This window comes from Girardinichthys multiradiatus, chromosome 22 (genome assembly GCF_021462225.1).
Source record: "Girardinichthys multiradiatus isolate DD_20200921_A chromosome 22, DD_fGirMul_XY1, whole genome shotgun sequence".
Classification (NCBI taxonomy): Eukaryota; Metazoa; Chordata; class Actinopteri; order Cyprinodontiformes; family Goodeidae; genus Girardinichthys; species Girardinichthys multiradiatus.
Genome location: NC_061814.1, coordinates 38,150,496 through 38,172,453, shown reverse-complemented (window position 1 = coordinate 38,172,453; position 21,958 = coordinate 38,150,496). Strand labels below are relative to the sequence as shown.

Sequence of the window (21,958 nt, the reverse complement as noted above, 5' to 3'; positions counted from 1 at the left end):
ACAAGTGAGGGCCAAAATCGTTTCAAAACGATTTAAGAGACAGAAAGCGACGGACACGAGATGCTGTCTGTCCTACAAATGAAAAAGCTTCGACTAAATAAACTTGGCACTCATGTTAAATTTGGGAGGATGTAGGGGCCTTTTTTTGGCCCAGTGCAATATCGATCTGGACTCATAAGAACATACGTCAGTTTACTCTATGTCAGCATTACTCTGTAAAGCAGTTTGCCAACCCATTTGTTTTACCCAACGACTCCTAAAATTCATTGTGATCATCATCATGAGCTATATGGCCTGGCAGCCAACATGTTTAATGTCTGAATGTTTGCTTATGTATTTGTTTTATATCAAAATTACAATAATAAAATAATGTAAAAAAAAGAGACAGAAAGCAACTACTGAGGTATTGCTGCTTAAGCTCTGTTTAACTATGACCATAACAACAAAAAAATACCCAAACATTTGCTTTTAAAGCCTGAACGTTTGAATAAAAGTGGACAAACCCACGGTCACACACACACAAGCAGAGACTGTCTTCTGTATATAGATCCACCGCTCCACCACAGATGACAAACCACATGTGCCTCCCTCAGCAACACATTTAGCATCTGGCACTAAAACAGCCAGTCAATTACAGGGCATGTGTACCAGAGGCTACAGCTGGAGTCCACGCACATTATCTGATCCAAGTAACACACAAAGATGTGAAAAGCAACGAGTAGTTGTGGGATTATGATTATCTTCTGCCTATTTGTATGTGAGCACCTTCTCCTCATTCTATGAGCCACACTGCGGTTCTTCAGGCTGATGCTGAGATTAAGAAGTTTAGACTGCTGCTCCAATGAACTTCAGCCACATTAAGCTTTTGTAGATACACCCAAAACAACATCTTCCCTCCCCATCTGCCTCCACCTTGCTCACCTACGCAGGCAATTCTCCCTTCAGAACTAAAATCCTGTTTGGACTTCCATTCTTGAAATTCCACATTTGCCGCAGTGTGGCCAACCTCTCCCTGAACTACGCCCTTCAGGCCAGGCAGTCAGATCACAAAGCCTCCTTCTGTAGGCTCTGACCAGCACGCTGCTACGCATATTAAATGTTCATCAAGTATAGGTGATGGTCTTACCGACACAGATGCTCACCTACACCCATGGAGATCATTGCTCATTTACCACTTTCACACAGATGGCCTAAAACGAAGATAAAATAGATCAGGAGCTGCTTGGGAAGCTGCAGAGAACATCCAAGAAGATGTTAGAGGGCAGAAGACAAGCTGTGGAGATGTTAGTGTGTAACACAACCCTTTTTTGTGTCTTCTAAGAATTTTAATTCTTGCAAAATGACAGTCACCTAAGTTATACCTCAAGGGTGAAGTCTCGGACCATTAATGTTCAACCTTCGCACATTTCATTCAAAAATCCGAAATAAGTAATCCTACAGTAATTAAGCAGATTTATGTAAACCTTTACATTTCCCCATTGTCTGATAACCCATACAACCTCTTATTGTATCTGATTTTATTTCACCTACTTTTATGCCCTTTTTTCTTCTTCCATCTCTAAATGTTTTTCATTTCTGTGTAGGCATTTTGTCCACTTTCAGCTAGTGTCCTCTACTGATAAAGGATCTACAGTTTGAACACCCAAACTAATTCATTCCTACAACATTTCTGCTCTGACCGTTTCTCAAACAAACAAAAACAAAGCGTCTCTTTATTCTGACATCTCTTTTTCATTAACCAGTGTAGACACGTAGACGATCAGGAGTGTGGCCATGTGAAGGTGCTGCCACTGTCAGTTCAGGAACTGGTTTAAAAAGTGCAACAAAATGTTTGAGGCTTAAATGTTTGTGTTGCTGATAAAGAGGTGGGAATCACCATGGCAACCAGTGAGTCTCATGTTATTTAGCAGATTTTACTTTTCCAACTTGGTCCATCAACAAGTAAGTTACCAACTCTAATCAAGACTAACAGAAGAAAGCTGATGTGTTCGATTTTTGAGCTAATGACCCCTTTAGGCCCAGTGTTCGTTCCGTGGGTATTTTAGTCCTCCATCAGGGAGCTATACCACCGGGGGCAGTGTTGTGCAGTACAGCTACAGTAGTAGCATCGTGCGAAAGGAACGATGATAGAAATGGTGGAACTTCGCCATCCACATGGCTGCACAGACCACCTTCGTCTACTGCAGTGCTTCTTTCTATGTCTCTTTCAGAAAATGCACATCACCAAGATGTCCTCAAACATCGCTGCATTTGCTCTTATCTAAAACCGTGCTCTAAATTCAAATCCCCCCTTTAGAGCTGCCCTCTAGTGGTTGCATTGCCTAACAACCACGTCAACATGAGGCCAGAGGCGCTTGAATAGACCTATTAAGATGCATAAAGGAACCCTAAATGGGCCTCAAATTTTCATCTGAGTTTCAGTTTGTGTTTGCATTTAAAGTTTTGTCCACCTCACCTTTTTTTTTTACAGATGTTAGCATTACATATAATTTGCGCTGTATTGTTTTTGAATATTCTGAACAAATCAACTCCTAAATATGATGATTGCTAATTTGTAGCAATTGATATTAAAGAAGAAAAAGAAAAAATAGGCTGAGTAAAGCTTTTAGCTTAGTGTTTCATCAAGCCGCAACATACTGGAAAAAAATAATAAAAAATAAAATAAAAAGTAAAAAATACCAAGTAGAATTGATTGAGTTCTAAAACAACCTAATTCCTGGGTAACAAATTCTTAAAATGTGTCCAAAGATAAACAGATTTGTCAACATGTTAGTAATAAAGTCCATAAACATCCAATTTAAACCTAGTTCTGTACTAAGTTGATTGAATGATTGATAGGTCAGACTTAAGTGCCTTATAAGCAGGTAAAAACAACAAAAAACATCTAAAATGATGAGGCATGGCACTAAAAATGGCTAAAAGAAACAAAATCACAGAGAATGTAACACATATGATCTCTTAGTCTTTGCAGAAAAATGCGTGGCCTTCTGTTCCTGCTGCGGGCCCCATCGGCCAAAACTAACATCCCTCCCTAACAGCTGCAACCCATGCATGCATAACACAGGTTTTCATTTTTGTGCAAAAATCCTGGTTAAAAAGCTTTAGATATGAACCGGCCCGCACGCGTATGTCCACTCCCAGAATTACTAACTGCTTCAGCCTGCAAACTGGCTTCCTGTGTATCACACATACACATTCACATATTATTTACTAAAGCCGGTATTTCCTCCCCTGGGCTGCTTACTATTCACACAAGGTTCCCTTTATCTTCTTTTCTTACCATGAATCCTGCAACCACTGAAACTGACTTTTTTAAGATTCAAATTATTAAAGCAATTTGCCACTTTAACACACATACCTGACTAGTTTCTAAAGACCTTCTCAGAAGACCATTTGGAGTTTGCATAAAATTTGAAACTAGTCCTGCTGTTGCTCATTAGTTTATGGCAAAATAATTTGCTGGAGGCTAACAGAAATAAAGCTAAATGCCATTCAGCTGAGTTTGACCACGAACTTGCAATATAACTTCTAAATCTGTTTAGATGATTATATTATCCAAAGAGTTTTGCTGATCATGATGAATATGCTGAAACTCACCTGGGCTAAATCATTTATACTCATTCGTACTCTGACAGCAAATACTTTAATAATATGTCAGTACCTTGCAAAATGTTTGTACCCCTTGATGTTTTTTCACATTACAACCACAATCTCTATTTTGCTCATACAGACACTGAAATATTTGCCCATTGTTCTTTACTAAATAGGTGAAGATGAGTCAAATTGGAAGTTTCTGTGAACATCGTTTTTTAAGTCTTGCCGCTGATTCCTCATTAAATATACTTCTGTACTTTGACTAGGTCATTTTAACACATGAATATGCATTGATCTAAACGCCTCCATTCAAGCTGTTGCTGCATGTTTAGGATCATTACCCTGCTGGAAGGTGAACGACCACCCCAGTCTCGTCCCTTGTCGCCTTTAACAGGTTTTCTTTCAAGATTGCCCTGTGTTACGATCTATCTATCTATCTATCTATCTATCTATCTATCTATCTATCTATCTATCTATCTATCTATCTATCTATCTATCTATCTATCTATCTATCTATCTATCTATCTATCTATCTATCTATCTATCTATCTATCTATCTATCTATCTATCTATCTATCTATCTATCTATCTATCTATCTATCTATCTATCTATCTATCTATCTATCTATCTGCTCTTTTTTTCTTTTTTTTGCGGCACTAGAGGCCTTTATTTTTTATTTTTGACAGTAGGTAGACAGGAAAGAGGGCAAAGAGAAGGGGAGACATTTGGCAAAGGTCGCCAGATCCAGAACCTGAACCCGGGACAGCCGCATCGAGGACTATAGCCTCTGCACATGGTCACGCGCATAACCCCTACACCACCAGCGCCGCGCCCAATCCATCAGCTCTGACCAGCTTCCCTGTCCCTGCTCATGCCCACACCGCCACTATTTTTGACTGTGTGAATGGTGTGTTCAGGGTGATGTGCAGTGCTGTTGTTTTTTGAGTCACATAAGGTTTAGACCACAAAGTTACATTTTGGTCTCATCCTACCTCCTTCCAGATGTTTTCAGTGTTCCCTACATCTCTCCTTGTGGCTATCCTTCAAAAATGACTTTCAGATTTGTGGAAAACATGATTAATAGCTGTCCTTTCAACACATTCTAACACCTGAGCTGTGAATCTGTACAGCTCCTCCAGATTTACCATGGGCCTTGAGTTATCTATGACCTGTCTGCTGCGTTCCTAGATCTTCATGATGATGTTTGTTCTCTAATGTTCTCTAACAAACCCGAGGCCTTCAAAGCTGTATTTATAACTGAAATAAAATTTTGTTGCAGCAGGTTTTATTTAGGGGGATCAGAGTAAAGGGGGCTGAATACAGATGAACACCAAACTTATTAGCTACTTGGTGCTCATCACATAGAATCCTAACAAAATACAATGAAGTTTTTGGTTGTATTTCGACTAAATGTGAAACGTTTAAAGGGGGTATGCGTTGGCATATTTGTGCCCCCCACCAGCTTGGGTTCCCATGTGTTTTTTGTTTTCTTGGAGGCCTGCTGAACTCTGACTGAACTCCAGAGCCGGGAAGCTAAATCAGTGATCTCCCATTTGCAGGAAAGACTGAAGGATTACTGATATTCCACGTCAGATTAAGACCAAGCACACTGATTAGGATCTTCTTTCATTAAATGTTTTGATTTTTCTTTAGCTATAAAGTTTCTCTGTCGAATATCTCTTCATATTTTAACTTTTTTTCTTTGCCTTAGTTGCTCTTTATAGCTATAAAACAAACAGTTTAAAAGCAAAAGCCCCATAGAAGACACTGTTTTATGACCAGTACATATTAGAAATGACCAAACTTTGCAGCAGAAGCAGATAGTTCGACATGTGCGACGTGGAATGAACAAACCCACCAAACCTGTTTTTTCTAGGTTTCTCTGGGAGTTTGTTTTGCCGTCCAGCAAGGCTCCAGCAGGGTTCTGTAATTGACTGGAGCTGGGTCAATCCCATCATGCAATGCGTTGTGGAGCCCCGCGCTCAAACTGATGTTTACATTAGAGCTCTAATCAGCATCCCCGGAGAGCAGCTTCAGATCTAGGCCACGGAGTGGTTTGGGCCGACCCAGAGAGAGCCGGCTGGGAGGGATGGGCCGGTCTGCGCCCAGTAGACACACCATGAGCTCTCTTTCTGAATTTGGCTCCCTTTCTGTACTTATGAGAGTGTTTTTGGGTGCAGTGGCCAAATCTTCCCACAGATTATATGTCAAACAATACAGTCGGTGTTTGCGTGAGTGGCATCACTTCTTTAGCCTTCTTTGGATCTACTTCACGGTTGGGCAGTCAGGAGAATGGAAATCCTTTATGTAACTGGATGAAAGTACAAAAGAATTAAAAAGTAGGAGTATCCATGTGTATCCATGCAGGATAAGGGATATTCAGCCCACTCAGAAAAGCTTCCAAGCAGCTTGTAGATGTGTGAGATACACCCAGGTTCAATGTTCTGTTTCTCTTCTGTGGCCAGCTAAGACAAAACTACCTAAATCTCTGAATGCTTGATGCATCATTGTGATTTTTCAGAGACTGTTCAAAATGGGAAAGACAAGAGCACATCTCTCTCAAATAGGGTAAATTTGTTCTTTATAAATCAGGATACGGCTACAAGAAAATGGCTGCTTGCATTTACTTATATCAACGGTCAGAGTAATCATTCAAAACCTTAAACCAGAGTTTATCTTGTCGCTACACTTAGTGATGAGGGTGGTAAGGAAGGAATAACAAGCTCCAGAACTCACTATTAGAGACCTGAAGCAGAAAGACGCATCTTGAGGTCACTAAGCAACCATTAGATGCCATCCACATGCCAATTGTTGTTTGGGAGAAATGTCTAGAAAAAGCCATATATACCTCCTACCATCACAAACATTAACATGTGAAGTTTTTTTAGACTCCACATGAAGACATGGGTCACCATTGGGTCTTTGGATACTGATCCAAAACTTATGGCTAAATCCGCAGAAAACCTGTGGGGTGAGTGGAAGAGAAGACAGCATTAGAAAGGACCCAGGACTCTAGAGGATCCAGAGAGAAGGTATGTGGAGGAACAGTCAAAGATCCCTCTGTCTGAAAGCTCCAACACTGGGAAAAGTTATAGAAGACTAACTACTGTCTCACTCCCAAATCTAGAGTATTAAGTATTAAGATTAGGGTGGGAAGACGTGTTGTGTTCTGTAATTGTGGAAACCCCCTCATTCGTGCCAGGAAGAACCCTCCATGATTGCAAAGAGTCTCATGAAAATATTCTCAGACATGGATTTGCCCTGGACCAACCTTGTCTGCGGTGAGCTCCCGAATCTTAACGATCTGGACCCTGAACTTCACAAGCAGAGCCTCCAGAACCGTACACCTCTCCTTCCAGTCTTCCTGGGTCATCGCCTCCTCCCCCTCCGCCATGATGCCAAACTTTTCCACACACAAACAGAGACAGCAGTGAGAAACAGAGAGCAGAGACACAAGAACAAAGTCTGATGTTGACTGACTCGGACTAGCATCTAATTCTAGGATCTTTACCCACCTAAAATTAACAGAATACTGTAAAATAAAAGTAGAATTTAATCTTTTTTGCTTTTGAAATGAAAAAGGTAACCCCTGGCAAAAGAAAATATGGACCCACTGCTCTATATTGTGCCACCATTTTTATTTTTTTATTTTATTTTTTCCATGTCTGTGTCCAGCTGAATCACTGTGAGCACTAGCCTTGCATGCCCAAAACATCCTCCCTATAGGACAGACTTGCATCACATTTTCCATGGCAAACTAGCAAAAACAGGCAGTAAATATGGGGGAGGGTGGGGAGACACAGAGGGATCTCTGATGGAGAGGATGGCTCCTTCTTCACCAGCTATAACCTCTCATTACCAGCCTGAGCTCCCTCTCAGAGAGCCTACAAACGTGTGGAGGAAGGCCATAAAACAACTTTTTCCACAAGCCTATTTCTGTTGCTTCTCAGCTGCGGTAAACATAGACGGCGTCAAGAAAGGAAAGAGCCGAAACCTCAGAAAAACAAAAACAACAGGCTGCAGGGAGGGAATTTAACACAACATACAGCATGAAGATGACGCACACCTGCGGTGGCAGGATGATGGTGTGGGGATATTTTTTTTCAGCAGGAATACAGAAGCTGACCAAAGTTGATGGGAGGATGGATGGAGCTAAAAACAAGGCAACCCCAGAACCTGACTGGGGTATCCCGCAGGACAAATTTGCTAAATCTTCCATCAGTAACCTTGGTGTAACCTTTGACTCTGCTTTCTCCTTAGACACCCACATCAAATCTCTGGTTCACTCTTGTTTTTATTATTTACGTAACCTTGCTAAGTTAAGTCCCATTGCGTCACGTTCTGAACTTGAGATTGCTCTCCATGCATTCATTTCCTCACGTTTGGATTACTGTAATGCTTTATTTACCTGTCTTAGCAAAAACTCCCTGGAACGTCTCCAGGTTGTGCAGAATGCTGCTGCTAGACTTCTGACAAAATCTTCTAAGTATTCCCACTCCACACCGTTACTCATCCAGCTGCACTGGCTCCCCATTAAATTCAGAGCTCAGTTTAAGATTCTGGTCCTGACTTATAGAGGTCTTTATGGTCAAGCCCCAATTTATATCAGTGAACTCTTGTATCCCCCCAGGTCTCTGAGGTCATGCGATAAAGTCCTACTGGCTGTACATCACACAAGGCTGAAAACTAAGGGTGATAGAGCTTTTGCAACAGTAGCTCCCCGACTCTGGAACTCTATCCCCTTGTGTATAAGGACTGCGGATTCGGTGGTGTCTTTTAAAAAACAGCTAAAAACTCGTCTTTTTGGGCTTGCGTTTGGTTAGTTTATTTTTGATTTGATCTTATCTTCTTTTATTTTACATATATAAATATATTATTCCAATTGTAATTTGTTTAATGTTGTGAAGCACTTTGTGATCTGTGTCTTGAGAAGTGCTATATAAATAAAATTGTACTTACTTACTTACAATCACCCTACACATACAACCAGAGCTACACTGGAATGGTTTAGATCAAAGCATATTCATGTATCAGAACAGCTTAGTTAAAGTCCAGACCTGCATCTAATAGAGAATATTTGGCAAAACTTGAAAACTGGTGTTCAGAGACACTCTCCATTCAAGCTAACTAAGGTTTAACTAATTTGCAAAGAAGAATGGGGGAAAAAATCTTGGTTTTTAGATGTGAATAGCTGAGAGAGATATACCCCTGGAGACTTGCAGCTGGAAATGCAGCAAGAGACAGTTTTACTAACGTAGGAGGGCTGAAAACAAACGCACACCACACCTTTTAGATTTGTATTTGTTCAAAAAAATGTTCAACTTCACAATTAGGCTCTATTTGTGATAGTCTCTTACCAAAAACTCAATAAATTACACCGAAGTTTGTGTATGTAATGTGAGAAAATGTGAAAAAGTTCAAGAGGTATGCATAGTTTAGCAGGCCAATAAAGATTAACCCATTTTTTGCAGATGAACCCCTGAGTTTCCAACAAGAATAGTAATTTTCATAAAATAAAACCACATATTTACTCTCTGGATCTATTTGAGGATGATGCTGAAAAACTTTGTACCCCTTTAATTTTCTTCTGATCTGAAATAATCCCATTTTGTGTGTAAATAATCCACCAGAATTAACTTAAATAGACTGAATCTTGAACACATTCTAAATATTAACTTTCTAATGATAGATTATAGACTTAAATCTGATTTACACAATACACAAAAAATATAAATGCCCCTTTGTAGTAGTTTTACCAGACAGTCTTTATATTGGTAAATATGAAAGCATTAATGTGGTGTAAAAAAAAAAAGGTTAAATATAAAATAAACACGTTTCCTTTGTAATAAAAAGTCATTTTCATCTAATTGTCCTCACTTACCTGTTACAACACTGAGGTGGGTGGTTTTTCAGAGACTTCAAGGCATGCTCAGTCCAACCATGTAGGTTCTGGTGTTAAAATCCTAATTTTGAGGAAAAATAGTGGGAATTCTCTGTTTTCCGGGAGGTTTTCATTTCAGCTCAAAGGGAAAAGTTGGACACGGGTTGAATTTTTTTCTTTATTCAGGAGGGTGCGGCTTTGTGAAATGCGTCCAATCATATGACCAGTACGCGTTTCTCCCAGCTCTAGGCATCTACATGCTGCATTACAGATACAATTGAAAGTCGGATTTTCCGGTTTCAACGTCGGAAAAAGTTAACTTGAACGCAAGCTTTTGGAGGCTTACAATCAAAAAAAGTATGAAACGTAGCATTTCTCCAATGCGTTTGGCATCTCACTGAATGAGCCACACGCTTACTATCCAACCTCTATTAACGAAGTTTTTGTCAGAGTATTTATTTGGAATGCATAAAATACATAGAGATACATTTTTATCTGGAATGGTTAGTAAGTACAACAGTCGGCAAACCTCCACGAGGTCGGAGCTGGACCCCGTTACGCTTTCCAAGATCAGAAATCCAACTTCCGAGTTTCTATGAACGCACCATCATTCTACCACCGCCAATGATTGAAAGGATTCATCCACCAATAAAATACCAGAGCGCCCGTAGAGAGGACATTACGCCTCTGATAATAATAATAATAATAATATTAATAATAACTAATTACCTTATTTGTGTTGTGTAATATTAACATTTTCTGAAAACTGAAATTTGCTTTTAAGTAGCTGTAAACATAAACAACAAAGTTAACAGTTGAAATGATATGAGTGTCACTTTTTAAGTCAACCGTAATCTTAAATGAAGTGATATTATTAGTTGTAAGAGGAAAATCGCCATAATTAACAGAAATAAATGCTTGAAAACAACACTCTGTGTGTAACAAATTTGTATCATGTGTTTCACTTAAATTATTGAACTTTCAATAATATTCTAATGTACTGAATATGACACTCCCCACTTCTTAAGTCGGTTTATATACTTTGTTGACAACTTGAGGGTCACTGTAGACTATAAATAACTTTACAACCCGTGCATGATAAAAGCACACATAAAAAAATCTTTTAAAAAAGGAATTTTAAATAAATATATGTTCACTGGTCGCTGTTTACCTTTCCAATATGGCGACCATGTTTACGTGCCGCTGTAAGCCCCTCTGACGTCAATGCAGCGTCCACAGAAGGTTAAAATAATCTTGCTTCAAAATTTAAAGAAAATTAATTTCACATACTTATTTAAAAATTCATTTGAATTAAGTTTTTCACACTTTGCCATTTTGGATTTTAGCTAAAAACAGAAATATTCACAATAGTCGTCTGTTTATTTATTTATTTTTTTCTGTAAGAAAGGCTGTTTAGGAATCTTTTATTGTGAAAATCTACAGGATGCTGTTTTATTTTCATCCGGTACAGACACCGGCTGAAGCTGAAGGTCTGTAAACCACATGCAGAACGGAAGTACCTGCCTTTAATATTTTTAAAACACCACATTTAATAAGTGTCCTCCGTTTTTATGTCGCGCTTTGATGCTTTAGGTTTGTTGCTGTTTCTAAATCTGATTTTTATGCGTAGGGTTAGTTTCATGCTGCTTGTTAAAGTTGGCTAACATTAGCAACCAGACTTGGTTACGAAGTTTAAACCCTCTCTGTGCGTGGATTCATCTGTTTGTCCTTCTCTATTAGTAGTTATTATAATTTTACGATATAACAAGTCTAATACGTGCATTAAGAGAATCTATGTGGCAGCATATTATAGGTAACAGAGGTTGAGTCATGGTGGTGAAGAAGAAAACTACTAAAGTGGAAGCGGTGGCATTGGATGAGGAACAGTTATGCAAGCTTACAGGTAAGATTTCTACCATAAAAATGCTCCAGCTTTCCTGAATATGCACCCACTTCCCCTCCTCTCGTCTCCTACCAAGCTTCCCTCTCTGTGAATGGAGGAGAAGATGGAGTCAACCTTCTTGCCCAGACCCTGCAGTCCTGTTTAAAGCTGACTGATGCCGTGCAGCAGATCCAGCTGATTAAAAAGGTGTGCAGAGCTGAAATATGATGTTCTCTGATGTTTTTAAGCTTATGCAGGTTGTGATGTGTCTGTGCCCATGGTCCTTCAGGCAGGGTCCCAGTTGGAGGCTCTGAATGAGGAACATGCTGGTGGCACACTGGATGCTTGTCTGAATGCCCTAGCCCTGGTCTACACCTCTGTGCAGGCAAAGAACCCCCTGAGACGGGCTGTTGCCAGGTATAATCTGCTTTTTATTTCCACATGAAAACTACATTTCTTTTTCTCAGGACATGGGGCAGATACAATGCCTTGTAAAAGTATTCACACCCTTTTTCACATTTTCTCATGTATTTTTATGGAATTTTATCTGATAAACCGACACATTTAGCACAACTCTGAAGCGGAAGGAAAACAACGTACAGGCCTTTACTCTGCTACCCCTAAATAAATTCCACTGCACCCAATTGCCATCAGAAGTGACCCTAATTAAGAAAAATAGAGTCCCCATGTGTTTAATTTAATCTCAGCCGTTCCGTGGAGGTCTCAGAAGGTTTGTTGGAGAACATCAGTGAAGATACAGCATCATGGGGACTACATCAGACAGGTTGGAGAGAGAAAGTTGTGGAGAAGTTTAAAACAGAGTTAGGTTATAAAACCATAACTAAAGCTTTGAACATCTCACAGAGCTCAGTTCATCTGAAATTGGAAAGAGTTTGTCACAATAGTAAAACTATGAAGAGTTACCTGTCTAGATAAGCTGACAGACCAGGCAAGCAGAACATTAATTGGAGAAGCATCAGGCTGTGGGGATGCTTTACTTCACCACGGACAGAACAATGCTGGATTAAACTCTGTTGGAGGTTTTATTCCAGGATTGTCCAGCAATAAATCCAGGATATTCCAGGATTCATTTCAGGATTGTATTTTTTGTAGAGGCTGTGAAAAACTGGAGTGCGGGTCAGAGGTTCACTTTCCAGCAGGATGACAACCCTAAAGATCCAGCCAGAGCTACGATGAAATGGTTTCGATCAAAGAATATTCACGTGGTAGAATGACCCAGTCAAAGTCCAGAACTAACTCTAATTTACAGTCTGTGGCAAGACTTGAAAATCGCTGTTCACAGATGCTCTCTATCTGTCTCTAAAAATCTCTAGAGGTGCACAGCTGGTAGAGGCATACCCCAAAAGATTCGCAGCTGTTGTTGCATCAAAAGGTGGTTCTACTGAGTTCTGACTCAAGGGGGTTGAATACCAAACAGTTAAAGGGTTGTAAATACTTTTGCAAGGGACAAAATATGTAAAGAAAAAGCGAAATAAAAGTTCATTCAGGAGAGACGTCTCTGTTTGTTGTTGCTCTCCTCAGTGCCTTGAGTTCAGTACCAGAGTGTCTTCAGTGGCGAGTTGTGGACAGTCTGTCCACCTGTTTGTCTGACTGTCTGTCCAGTCCATGTTCAGATCAGCATCCACACATCATAGACACTATCTCCACCTGCCTGGATGGCTTCCCCCTTGGTAAGTGTTGATGAGACAAATTTAGCTTTTGCTTAATAAATCAGTTGATTAACAAGTTGGGAAAAATTGTATTTTTCCAGGTGAGAGATGCGTTAACAAGCTGCTGCTCAAAGGTTAGTGTCCACATTACCTCAACTCACTGTCAAGAGTTTTATCTTTTCAGACTAAACTTAATCAAATTCTCCTTTTTTTTATAGTGTTAAAATTCATCTGCAAGCTCTTACATGAATACCTTCACCAGAACCGGTATGAAGATGATCTGTTTTTCATGTTTAAACATGTGTTCTGGTCCCAACTCGAACAACACCGTGTTATTTAGCTGATTACAGTCAGACAGATGCATTTCTGATAAGGAGTGTACAGGTCCTTCTCAAAATATTAGCATATTGTGATAAAGTTCATTATTTTCCATAATGTAATGATGAAAATTTAACATTCATATATTTTAGATTCATTGCACACTAACTGAAATATTTCAGGTCTTTTATTGTCTTAATACGGATGATTTTGGCATACAGCTCATGAAAACCCAAAATTCCTATCTCACAAAATTAGCATATTTCATCCAACCAATAAAAGAAAAGTGTTTTTAATACAAAAAACGTCAACCTTCAAATAATCATGTACAGTTATGCACTCAATACTTGGTCGGGAATCCTTTTGCAGAAATGACTGCTTCAATGCGGCGTGGCATGGAGGCAATCAGCCTGTGGCACTGCTGAGGTCTTATGGAGGCCCAGGATGCTTCGATAGCGGCCTTTAGCTCATCCAGAGTGTTGGGTCTTGAGTCTCTCAACGTTCTCTTCACAATATCCCACAGATTCTCTATGGGGTTCAGGTCAGGAGAGTTGGCAGGCCAATTGAGCACAGTGATACCATGGTCAGTAAACCATTTACCAGTGGTTTTGGCACTGTGAGCAGGTGCCAGGTCGTGCTGAAAAATGAAATCTTCATCTCCATAAAGCTTTTCAGCAGATGGAAGCATGAAGTGTTCCAAAATCTCCTGATAGCTAGCTGCATTGACCCTGCCCTTGATAAAACACAGTGGACCAACACCAGCAGCTGACACGGCACCCCAGACCATCACTGACTGTGGGTACTTGACACTGGACTTCTGGCATTTTGGCATTTCCTTCTCCCCAGTCTTCCTCCAGACTCTGGTACCTTGATTTCCGAATGACATGCAGAATTTGCTTTCATCCGAAAAAAGTACTTTGGACCACTGAGCAACAGTCCAGTGCTGCTTCTCTGTAGCCCAGGTCAGGCGCTTCTGCTGCTGTTTCTGGTTCAAAGGTGGCTTGACCTGGGGAATGCGGCACCTGTAGCCCATTTCCTGCACACGCCTGTGCACGGTGGCTCTGGATGTTTCTACTCCAGACTCAGTCCACTGCTTCCGCAGGTCCCCCAAGGTCTGGAATCGGCCCTTCTCCACAATCTTCCTCAGGGTCCGGTCACCTCTTCTTGTTGTGCAGCGTTTTCTGCCACACTTTTTCCTTCCCACAGACTTCCCACTGAGGTGCCTTGATACAGCACTCTGGGAACAGCCTATTCGTTCAGAAATTTCTTTCTGTGTCTTACCCTCTTGCTTGAGGGTGTCAATAGTGGCCTTCTGGACAGCAGTCAGGTCGGCAGTCTTACCCATGATTGGGGTTTTGAGTGATGAACCAGGCTGGGAGTTTTAAAGGCCTCAGGAATCTTTTGCAGGTGTTTAGAGTTAACTCGTTGATTCAGATGATTAGGTTCATAGCTCATTTAGAGACCCTTTTAATGATATGCTAATTTTGTGAGATAGGAATTTTGGGTTTTCATGAGCTGTATGCTAAAATCATCCGTATTAAGACAATAAAAGACCTGAAATATTTCAGTTAGTGTGCAATGAATCTAAAATATATGAATGTTAAATTTTCATCATGACATTATGGAAAATAATGAACTTTATCACAATATGCTAATATTTTGAGAAGGACCTGTATGTGCTGTCATTGTAGGCATGACTGTCATTATCTTTGGACCTTTAATGGTTTATTTAGTCCAGAGTGGAATTATCATACAACAAACAACTGCAGGAAGTTTTAAAAACAAGAATTGGATTCATTAATTGGTATTTATTGTGGGTTTTCTCTAATCCACATAGGGATGAAATTACCATAAGAACACTCTACCAACTATCAAGCACGGTAGTGGCTGCATCATGGTGTGTGGAGCTCTTTGGCTGGCGTTGGTACTAGTGTCTAGTGGGTTTAATAAGTAAAACGGACCTTCAAATGTGGTCACTTCAGGGCTTAAATATAAACATACAACCCTTCTAATATTTGCCCCATTATCCAGACGCTTCTCGAAGCTCTCAACAAACGTCTTGGTGGATATCTAACTTTTCGTCTTGGTAGAGTTGCTCTGGATTTCCTGGCGCGTACATGACTTTTAAGGATGACCCTCAAATTAAATAATGTTGACATCAGGATCATTCCAGAAACATAATGTTAGCGTGCTTAATCCACTCCAAAACCAGTTTGGATGTGTGTTTTGGATCATGGTCACATTGGGGCACCCAACTGTGTCCAAGGTTTCACCGCCTAGTTGTTGATCTGAGGTGAAGTGCAAGAATTTGAGGGAAGTCCTCCTTCTACTTTTTGCAATGCACTAGAACCACTAGCATCAAAACAGCCCATAGCATGATGTTGCCGCCACCATGCTTGAGAGTTGCTGCAGTGTTTTTAGGACTGGAAGCATTATATTAAGTGCTCCAAACACCTCTCAAGACTGTGGCTAGATAGTGCAATCTTTGTTGCGTGTAAGCGTACAACTTTTCTCCAGAAAACATATGGTTGTCTTTGGACGGCTGCAAGTTTTAGCAAAGCTTAGAGGTTTCCATCCAATACAATTATGTTAGCAGAGAGAAACAATCAATCATGATCAACCAGAAGTTAATGGGTCTATGCAGGACCTAGTTTAAAGATTTTTTTAGAACCATTGGCATCATTAATCACAATTTTTGATCAATTTCAACACTCTCCACAGGTATTTTGTATAATTATCCCATCTTAGAGAAAGAACTGTTCATCTGAATCACCATTGCTTAGATTTGGGCCTTGATGTTCCCATTCATTTGCACATGTCTGTTGCCCCCTGCTGGTTTCTCAGTGGTCTTGCAGGCCGCCACATCGCTCAGGCCCAGCTGATGCAGTCCTGCCTTGCTGTGGTGAAAACCTCCATGCTGGTGCTTCAGAGATCTCAGGGCGCCCTTAGTGAAGTGCTGCAGGCTCAGCAGGACACGCCGGGCAGCCTCCTGAGCTGCTACATACACATCCTGTTAGACGGTGAGAAATATTCGCACAGAAGTTTGAAGCTAACAGTAAACATTTCATTTTAGTTTCTCAGTTTTAAAGGGGTGGCATTTTTTTCTGATGGTCGGTTCATCTCGCCACCTGCAGGAGAGTTCATTCAGGCGATTCAGAGCACAGCAGGCATGGCTGTGGTGTTGCTCATCAGGTCTGTCATGGGCTCTGGAGACGAAGTCGCTTCTGTGGTGAGTTCTAGACCGTCTTGACCTTATAGTTACACTAAAAAGAAAGTGCATCTTCTCTCCATTATAAAGTTCAACATATCAGTACATAATAAAACAATCTGATCTATAACAGTTTGTAAAATTATTTAAATCCAAGTCCACAAAAACACACAGATTCCATCTGTCAATATTTCTTTTTTTTTAAAGATATTTTTTTTGGCACTAGTGGCCTTTATTTTTTTATTTTCTGACAGTAGGTAGACAGGAAAGAGGGGTAGAGAGAGGGGGAGACATTTGGCAAATGTCGCCGGGTCCGGGACTCGAACCCTGGACAGCCGCTTCGAGGACTATAGCCTCTGCATATGGTCACGCGCTTTCACCCCTACACCATCAGCGCCACGCCCCGTCAATATTTCTTAAAGAGTAAGAGCAAAGAGAAAACAGAGCTGCATCTGAGACTCCACAGGTTTTGGTTAGAATGTTGAGCAGTGAAGTCCATGACAGAACGATTAGAAAAAATACTAAACAAGAATGGTCTGTTTCAAAGGATTGCCATAAAAAAATGTCCTTTCTAAAAAAAGGTTTGCCAAGCTGCATCTATGTGAACCAGAAGACGTCTGGAACAATGTCGATTTGACAGTGAGACCAAAGATGTTTGGCTGTAATGTTGGAGAAAAGCTAACAGCATTTCAGCACAAACACATTGTAACAGCTGTGAAGCACGGAGGTGGAAGGGTGATGCTTTGGGGTTGTTTTGCAGCAACAGGACCTAGGAACCTTGCAGTTATCGAGTTGACCATGAACGCAACAAAGTATAAGAGAATCAAATGTGAGGCCATCTGTTAACTGGGTCACCAACAGAACAATGTTCTCAAACACAGCAGAAAGACTACAACTGACTGGCTAAAAATCAAAGAATGAAGGTGTTGCGATGGCCTAGTCAAAGCCCAGAACTAAACCTGACTGAAATGCTGTTAGGAGCTTAAAGGGGCTGTGCAGAAAGAATAGAATTGAAATATGATGTCCTTTTTTTCACTGTAGTTGTGTAGTTTAATCATGTTTTTAAGAAACTAAACCACAACCAGAACCTTAGCACTGAAATCCATACTTGCAACCAATTCTTGAGTGATTCAGTGATAACTGAGGAAACTGGTTTGTGTTTTCATGTGTGTGATGCCACCTTTTGGTGTCTGTGCGATCATCAGGTGTGCGGTTTGCTGCGTAGCTCAGTTCAGGGTTTGGAACCGGCCCCTCGGTGGCTCCAGCAGAGGTGCGAGGCTCTATGCACGAGTGGACGGCCTCCGGGTGTTTCTCTCTATCTGTGCCACGGCGCTTTGGCCATGTTGAGCTGGAAAGGTTCGCTGCCTGGGCCTCAGTGGGAGGAACTGCTACTGCTGGTCCCAAAGACGCTGCTGGATCTGGATGTCAGGTAGTTCTGGTTGCATATTCATCATGTTTCATTATATTAAAATGTCCTGGTGAACTTTTGTTTTCTTCCGTTTGAAAATATTTTTTTTCTTTCCCTGCAGCATAAAGGAGTCCAGTACAGCGATGGTGGTGGCTCGGGTGTTGACCCTGTGGAGTGGTGCTGCCCTGGACTGCCTGCAGGAGGAGACCCAACTCTGTCCCCCCAGCCTCCAGGTGGCATTCTGTGGAGGCTCTGAGCTGCAGCGCCACCTGCTGGAGCACATCTACTCCCACTGGGAGCATCCTTTAGACGGCGTCCGTCACCAAACCCGCTCCCTGTTCCACAACCTCCTCCGCCTGCATCAGCACACGAAGCCGTCCAGCTCCAACGCAGCTGAGGATCCGTACATCACGGAGCTCACTCGCAGTCTGCTGGGCCTGGAGTGGCACATGCGGGGCAAGTATGGGTCTTTAGGCTGCCTGGTGGAGCTCCATGGGGCAGAGCACCTGCTGAGCATCCAGCCCCTGCTGCCTTCATATCTCCTGGACTTGATGGGCGATCAGACCCTGGCTCCTTACGCCAGCGACCTGCTGGAGAGGCTGTTCATCAGCCACAAGGCACAACTCGCGAGAGAGGCCTCGGAGGAGACGGGGGATTGGATGGAGCGTTGGCACAGAACGTGGGTGAACCCTCTGCTGCATGTTCTGTGCCACACCAGCCCAGACCAGACCACCTATATACTGGACTACTTCCTGCCCAAGCTGCTTAGATGCAGCCCCTCCAGTCTGGCACACATGGTGCAGGCCCTGCAGGACATGCCGCCCTGCAGGACGGGTATAAAACTAACACCTCAGGTTTTCCAATTGTTTGTGACAGATCACTTTTTTTCTGCCTCTAAAACAAAATATTCCTGCTTTTTTTCTCTCTTACCAGGTCTTTCATCCAGCAGAGGAGCACTGGGAGCCTTGATGACCTGCCTGCGGGCAGCCAGAGCCCAGGGTGTCACATCCTCAGAGGAGGGCCTGTGGGGGGGATTGATCCCACTCTCCCTTCTGCAACAAGCACTGATCCACAAACATGATCAGGTGAGTTCTCTGTGTTCTCACCAGACATACATTTAGGAGTGTATTGACTCAAGGGGACTGAATGCAAATGAATGCCACACTTTCCAGTTTTTTCACTTGAAAGAAACTTTATATTTATCCTTTTCCTTCCACTTCTTTTATGTGCACTATTTTATGGGTTGTATGAGTTGTACTGGAATTCTAATTTCCCCTCGGGGATCAATAAAGTATCTTTGAATTGAATTGAATTATGTTGGTGGTTGTAATGTGACATGTTCACTACTCTCTGCAGGTGAGGATGGACGCTCTGGGTTTGGTGTGTGAGAGCCACCGCAGCACGGAGGTTCTGACCTCACAGGAGATGGATCTCATCCGCCATTTCCTCCCTCCCAACCTCAACAGCCAATCACCTGGCGTCAGACAGCAAACCGTCAGCCTGCTAAAGAAGGTGAGGGCCCGAGCTGAGGTAGATGTAGGTGTCACTGGTTGCCGCTTCTCACAGCAGAGCGCAGCTCTGATAACCTCTGTGCTCCACAGTTGCTCTGCAGGGTGAAGGACAGCAGCCAGCTGCTGCAGAAGAGACTCGTCCAAGAACGAGACCAGGAGGGCCGAGCCAAAGGCCAACACTCCCTGAATCAGTACAAGGTGCAACGCACAGAAGGTCCATGTGTGATGATCTGCTCTGAAGTGAGCAAAATCTTATTTTGCTAATTTGCTTGATTGCAGGAGTTTCTTCAGTGGCTTTGTGGGAACCTGCTGGAGGTTTTACTTCCTGGAGCCTCCTTCTCTAAATGCCTCATGTCCCTCAACCTGCTGAATCTGCTGGGTCAGCTCTTCACCTTCACTGCTGGTAACTCTGGTTGCTTCTCAGTAGCTGCAAAACGTGAATTAATGCTCTGATAAAAGACCGCCTCATTGCACAGTCCGACCTCAGGGTGAATTTGCTGGGACGTCCTGTCCTATGAGGGTTGGCAGCTGTCCTGAATGTTTTTCACTTTTGGAAAATCCTTTTCTCTGTAGAATGATGGTTTCAAACAGTTTGGAAATGGCCTTAAACTCCTCCTAGGTTAAATAGCTGTGTAAGGTTGTCTAAGGTTATTGCTGATGTCTTTCTGCCTTGGCATTGTGTTAACACACACTTGCTCCAGAGCAGCCAACTGCCAAAACCTCTGCTTTTGTAGAAGTGGTCACACTGATCATGATCAGAAGTTAGTTTTAAATGCTAATAAACTTACAAATTATTTTGTTTCCCAGAGCCCGACGTGTTCGCCCTTGGTGAAGTGGTGACCTCCATGCATGCTCAGAATGTCCTCTACTGCGTGGCCAGCAATTTCCTGGAAGTCAAACAGCTGGCCACATCGTTACTGGGGAAGCTTCCACCATCCACTGTTGGACTTCAGGTTAATGTGAAACCAGTCTCTGTCTTCAAACTAAGCCAAACTAAACACTAGGAGGAAAAGTGAAATATACAGTCTAGGGATGTACTAACATAAAAATCTGGGCCGATATTGATATTCAACGTTGCTGTTATTGCTGATAACCAATTCTGATATGGTATAAATATAATATATATTTCCCTAACCTTTGGACACAGTGAAAAACAGCCAGAGCCCCATAGAACAAATGCTGCCCTAAAATAAAAACCGTCCATGGTCAGACAGGATACTACAACGGTTACATTATGTAGTCCAGCTAAACAGCAAACAGTAACTGCATTCAATCATCTTTTCAGACATGTTGATATTTGCTCCAATGGAAGAGAAATTCTAAACATGATAGGTGATTTTGTTTTCCTGTTGAGGGAAGGATGAAAATATCTGGTAAAATCCCAGGGGTCACTTTATATATTTTACTGTGCTTTTATAGTTTTGATGAAAGAAATTAGGCCAAAATGCTGAAGCTGTTTGGAAAAAATCAGCAGAGGTATAGAAAAAAATAAGAGCATTAAAAGTTATTTGCTTCTGAGTTTTGTAACAAAACCCATTGTCTAAATGTTGTATCCTTCCCTTTTTGTGTCCTTCCTTTCTTCCTTCTTTTTAAATTTCTGTTGTTTCTTTTTTATAGCCTCACTTCCTCCCTTCCTAACTTCTTTTCCTCCTTGGTCTTGCCTTCCTTGTCTTTACCTTCCATTATTTTCTCTTTCCTGCCTTTTTTATGTAAGTCCTTTTATTTCTTGTCCTATCCCCTTTTCTTTCATTCTTTCCTTCCTTATGCCATAAATCCCTACTTATATATCTCTTCTTTCCTCCCTTGTGTTTCCTTCTTTGTGTCTTTCCATCCTTGCTTTTCTTCCTTATGTCCTTACTTTCTTCCCTTTATTTTTTCCTTCTTTCCGCTACTTTCCTTCATTTCTTTTATTTCTTTCTTCCTTTTGCCCTACCTCCCCTCCTCCTACATTTTGTCCATCCTTCTCTTCATTTTTTTTCCTTATCTTCTGTTCTTTCCTCCCTTTCTGTTAATTTTTTCCAGGTTTTTCCAGGTTACCTTTGTAAATCCTGCCCACATTGGAAATATCGGTCAAAAATTCATGATGAACTTTAGTATTTAATATTTTACGAAGGGCTCTTAAATCTGCAAAGTTGAGTCTGGGAAAGCCTGCAATTTAAACATAGAAAATTAAATACAGGATTCCTACATAGCCTGGAAGAGTTTTGAATTGAATTTTAACATTTACTTTTCCTTCCCATAGAAAGTGCTCCTGGATCAGTGCTTCTTTGTTCTCTTTGTGTCTCTGCTCTGTTCTCTCAAACCCCCAGTCGGTCGTGGCAGATGGCCGCTCACACTGAGCCTGGTTCTGGTTCTGCTGGACGTTTCTTCCTGTTAAAAGGGAGTTTTTCCTCTCCACTGTCTCTACATGCTCATCCGGGAGGAGTGAATGCTGCAAGTCACTGACTGGATGCAATCTGCTGGGTTTCCTTAGATAGAAAAACTT

General features: G+C 41.6%; 2 protein-coding genes across 2 annotated transcripts in view; one reads left to right on the top strand and one right to left on the bottom strand.

Moving 5' to 3' along the window:
* The window catches only part of plekhh2 (pleckstrin homology domain containing, family H (with MyTH4 domain) member 2), a 43,437-nt gene extending 33,757 nt beyond the window's left edge, over positions 1 to 9,680 (bottom strand). The window contains exons 1-2 of the mRNA XM_047352569.1: positions 9,477 to 9,680; positions 6,867 to 6,998 (exon numbers count right to left, since the gene is read on the bottom strand). Of these exons, the coding sequence (XP_047208525.1) occupies positions 6,867 to 6,989 (123 nt within the window). The 5' untranslated portion in view covers positions 6,990 to 6,998; positions 9,477 to 9,680. The remainder of the gene's footprint in view (positions 1 to 6,866; positions 6,999 to 9,476) is intronic.
* Positions 9,681 to 10,934: 1,254 nt separating this feature from the next.
* The window catches only part of thada (THADA armadillo repeat containing), a 116,255-nt gene continuing 105,231 nt past the window's right edge, over positions 10,935 to 21,958 (top strand). The window contains exons 1-15 of the mRNA XM_047352005.1: positions 10,935 to 11,379; positions 11,456 to 11,565; positions 11,648 to 11,775; positions 12,901 to 13,049; positions 13,130 to 13,162; positions 13,247 to 13,295; positions 16,191 to 16,366; positions 16,481 to 16,575; positions 17,760 to 17,983; positions 18,084 to 18,796; positions 18,896 to 19,047; positions 19,319 to 19,474; positions 19,564 to 19,671; positions 19,753 to 19,876; positions 20,281 to 20,426. Of these exons, the coding sequence (XP_047207961.1) occupies positions 11,307 to 11,379; positions 11,456 to 11,565; positions 11,648 to 11,775; positions 12,901 to 13,049; positions 13,130 to 13,162; positions 13,247 to 13,295; positions 16,191 to 16,366; positions 16,481 to 16,575; positions 17,760 to 17,983; positions 18,084 to 18,796; positions 18,896 to 19,047; positions 19,319 to 19,474; positions 19,564 to 19,671; positions 19,753 to 19,876; positions 20,281 to 20,426 (2,436 nt within the window). The 5' untranslated portion in view covers positions 10,935 to 11,306. The remainder of the gene's footprint in view (positions 11,380 to 11,455; positions 11,566 to 11,647; positions 11,776 to 12,900; positions 13,050 to 13,129; positions 13,163 to 13,246; positions 13,296 to 16,190; positions 16,367 to 16,480; positions 16,576 to 17,759; positions 17,984 to 18,083; positions 18,797 to 18,895; positions 19,048 to 19,318; positions 19,475 to 19,563; positions 19,672 to 19,752; positions 19,877 to 20,280; positions 20,427 to 21,958) is intronic.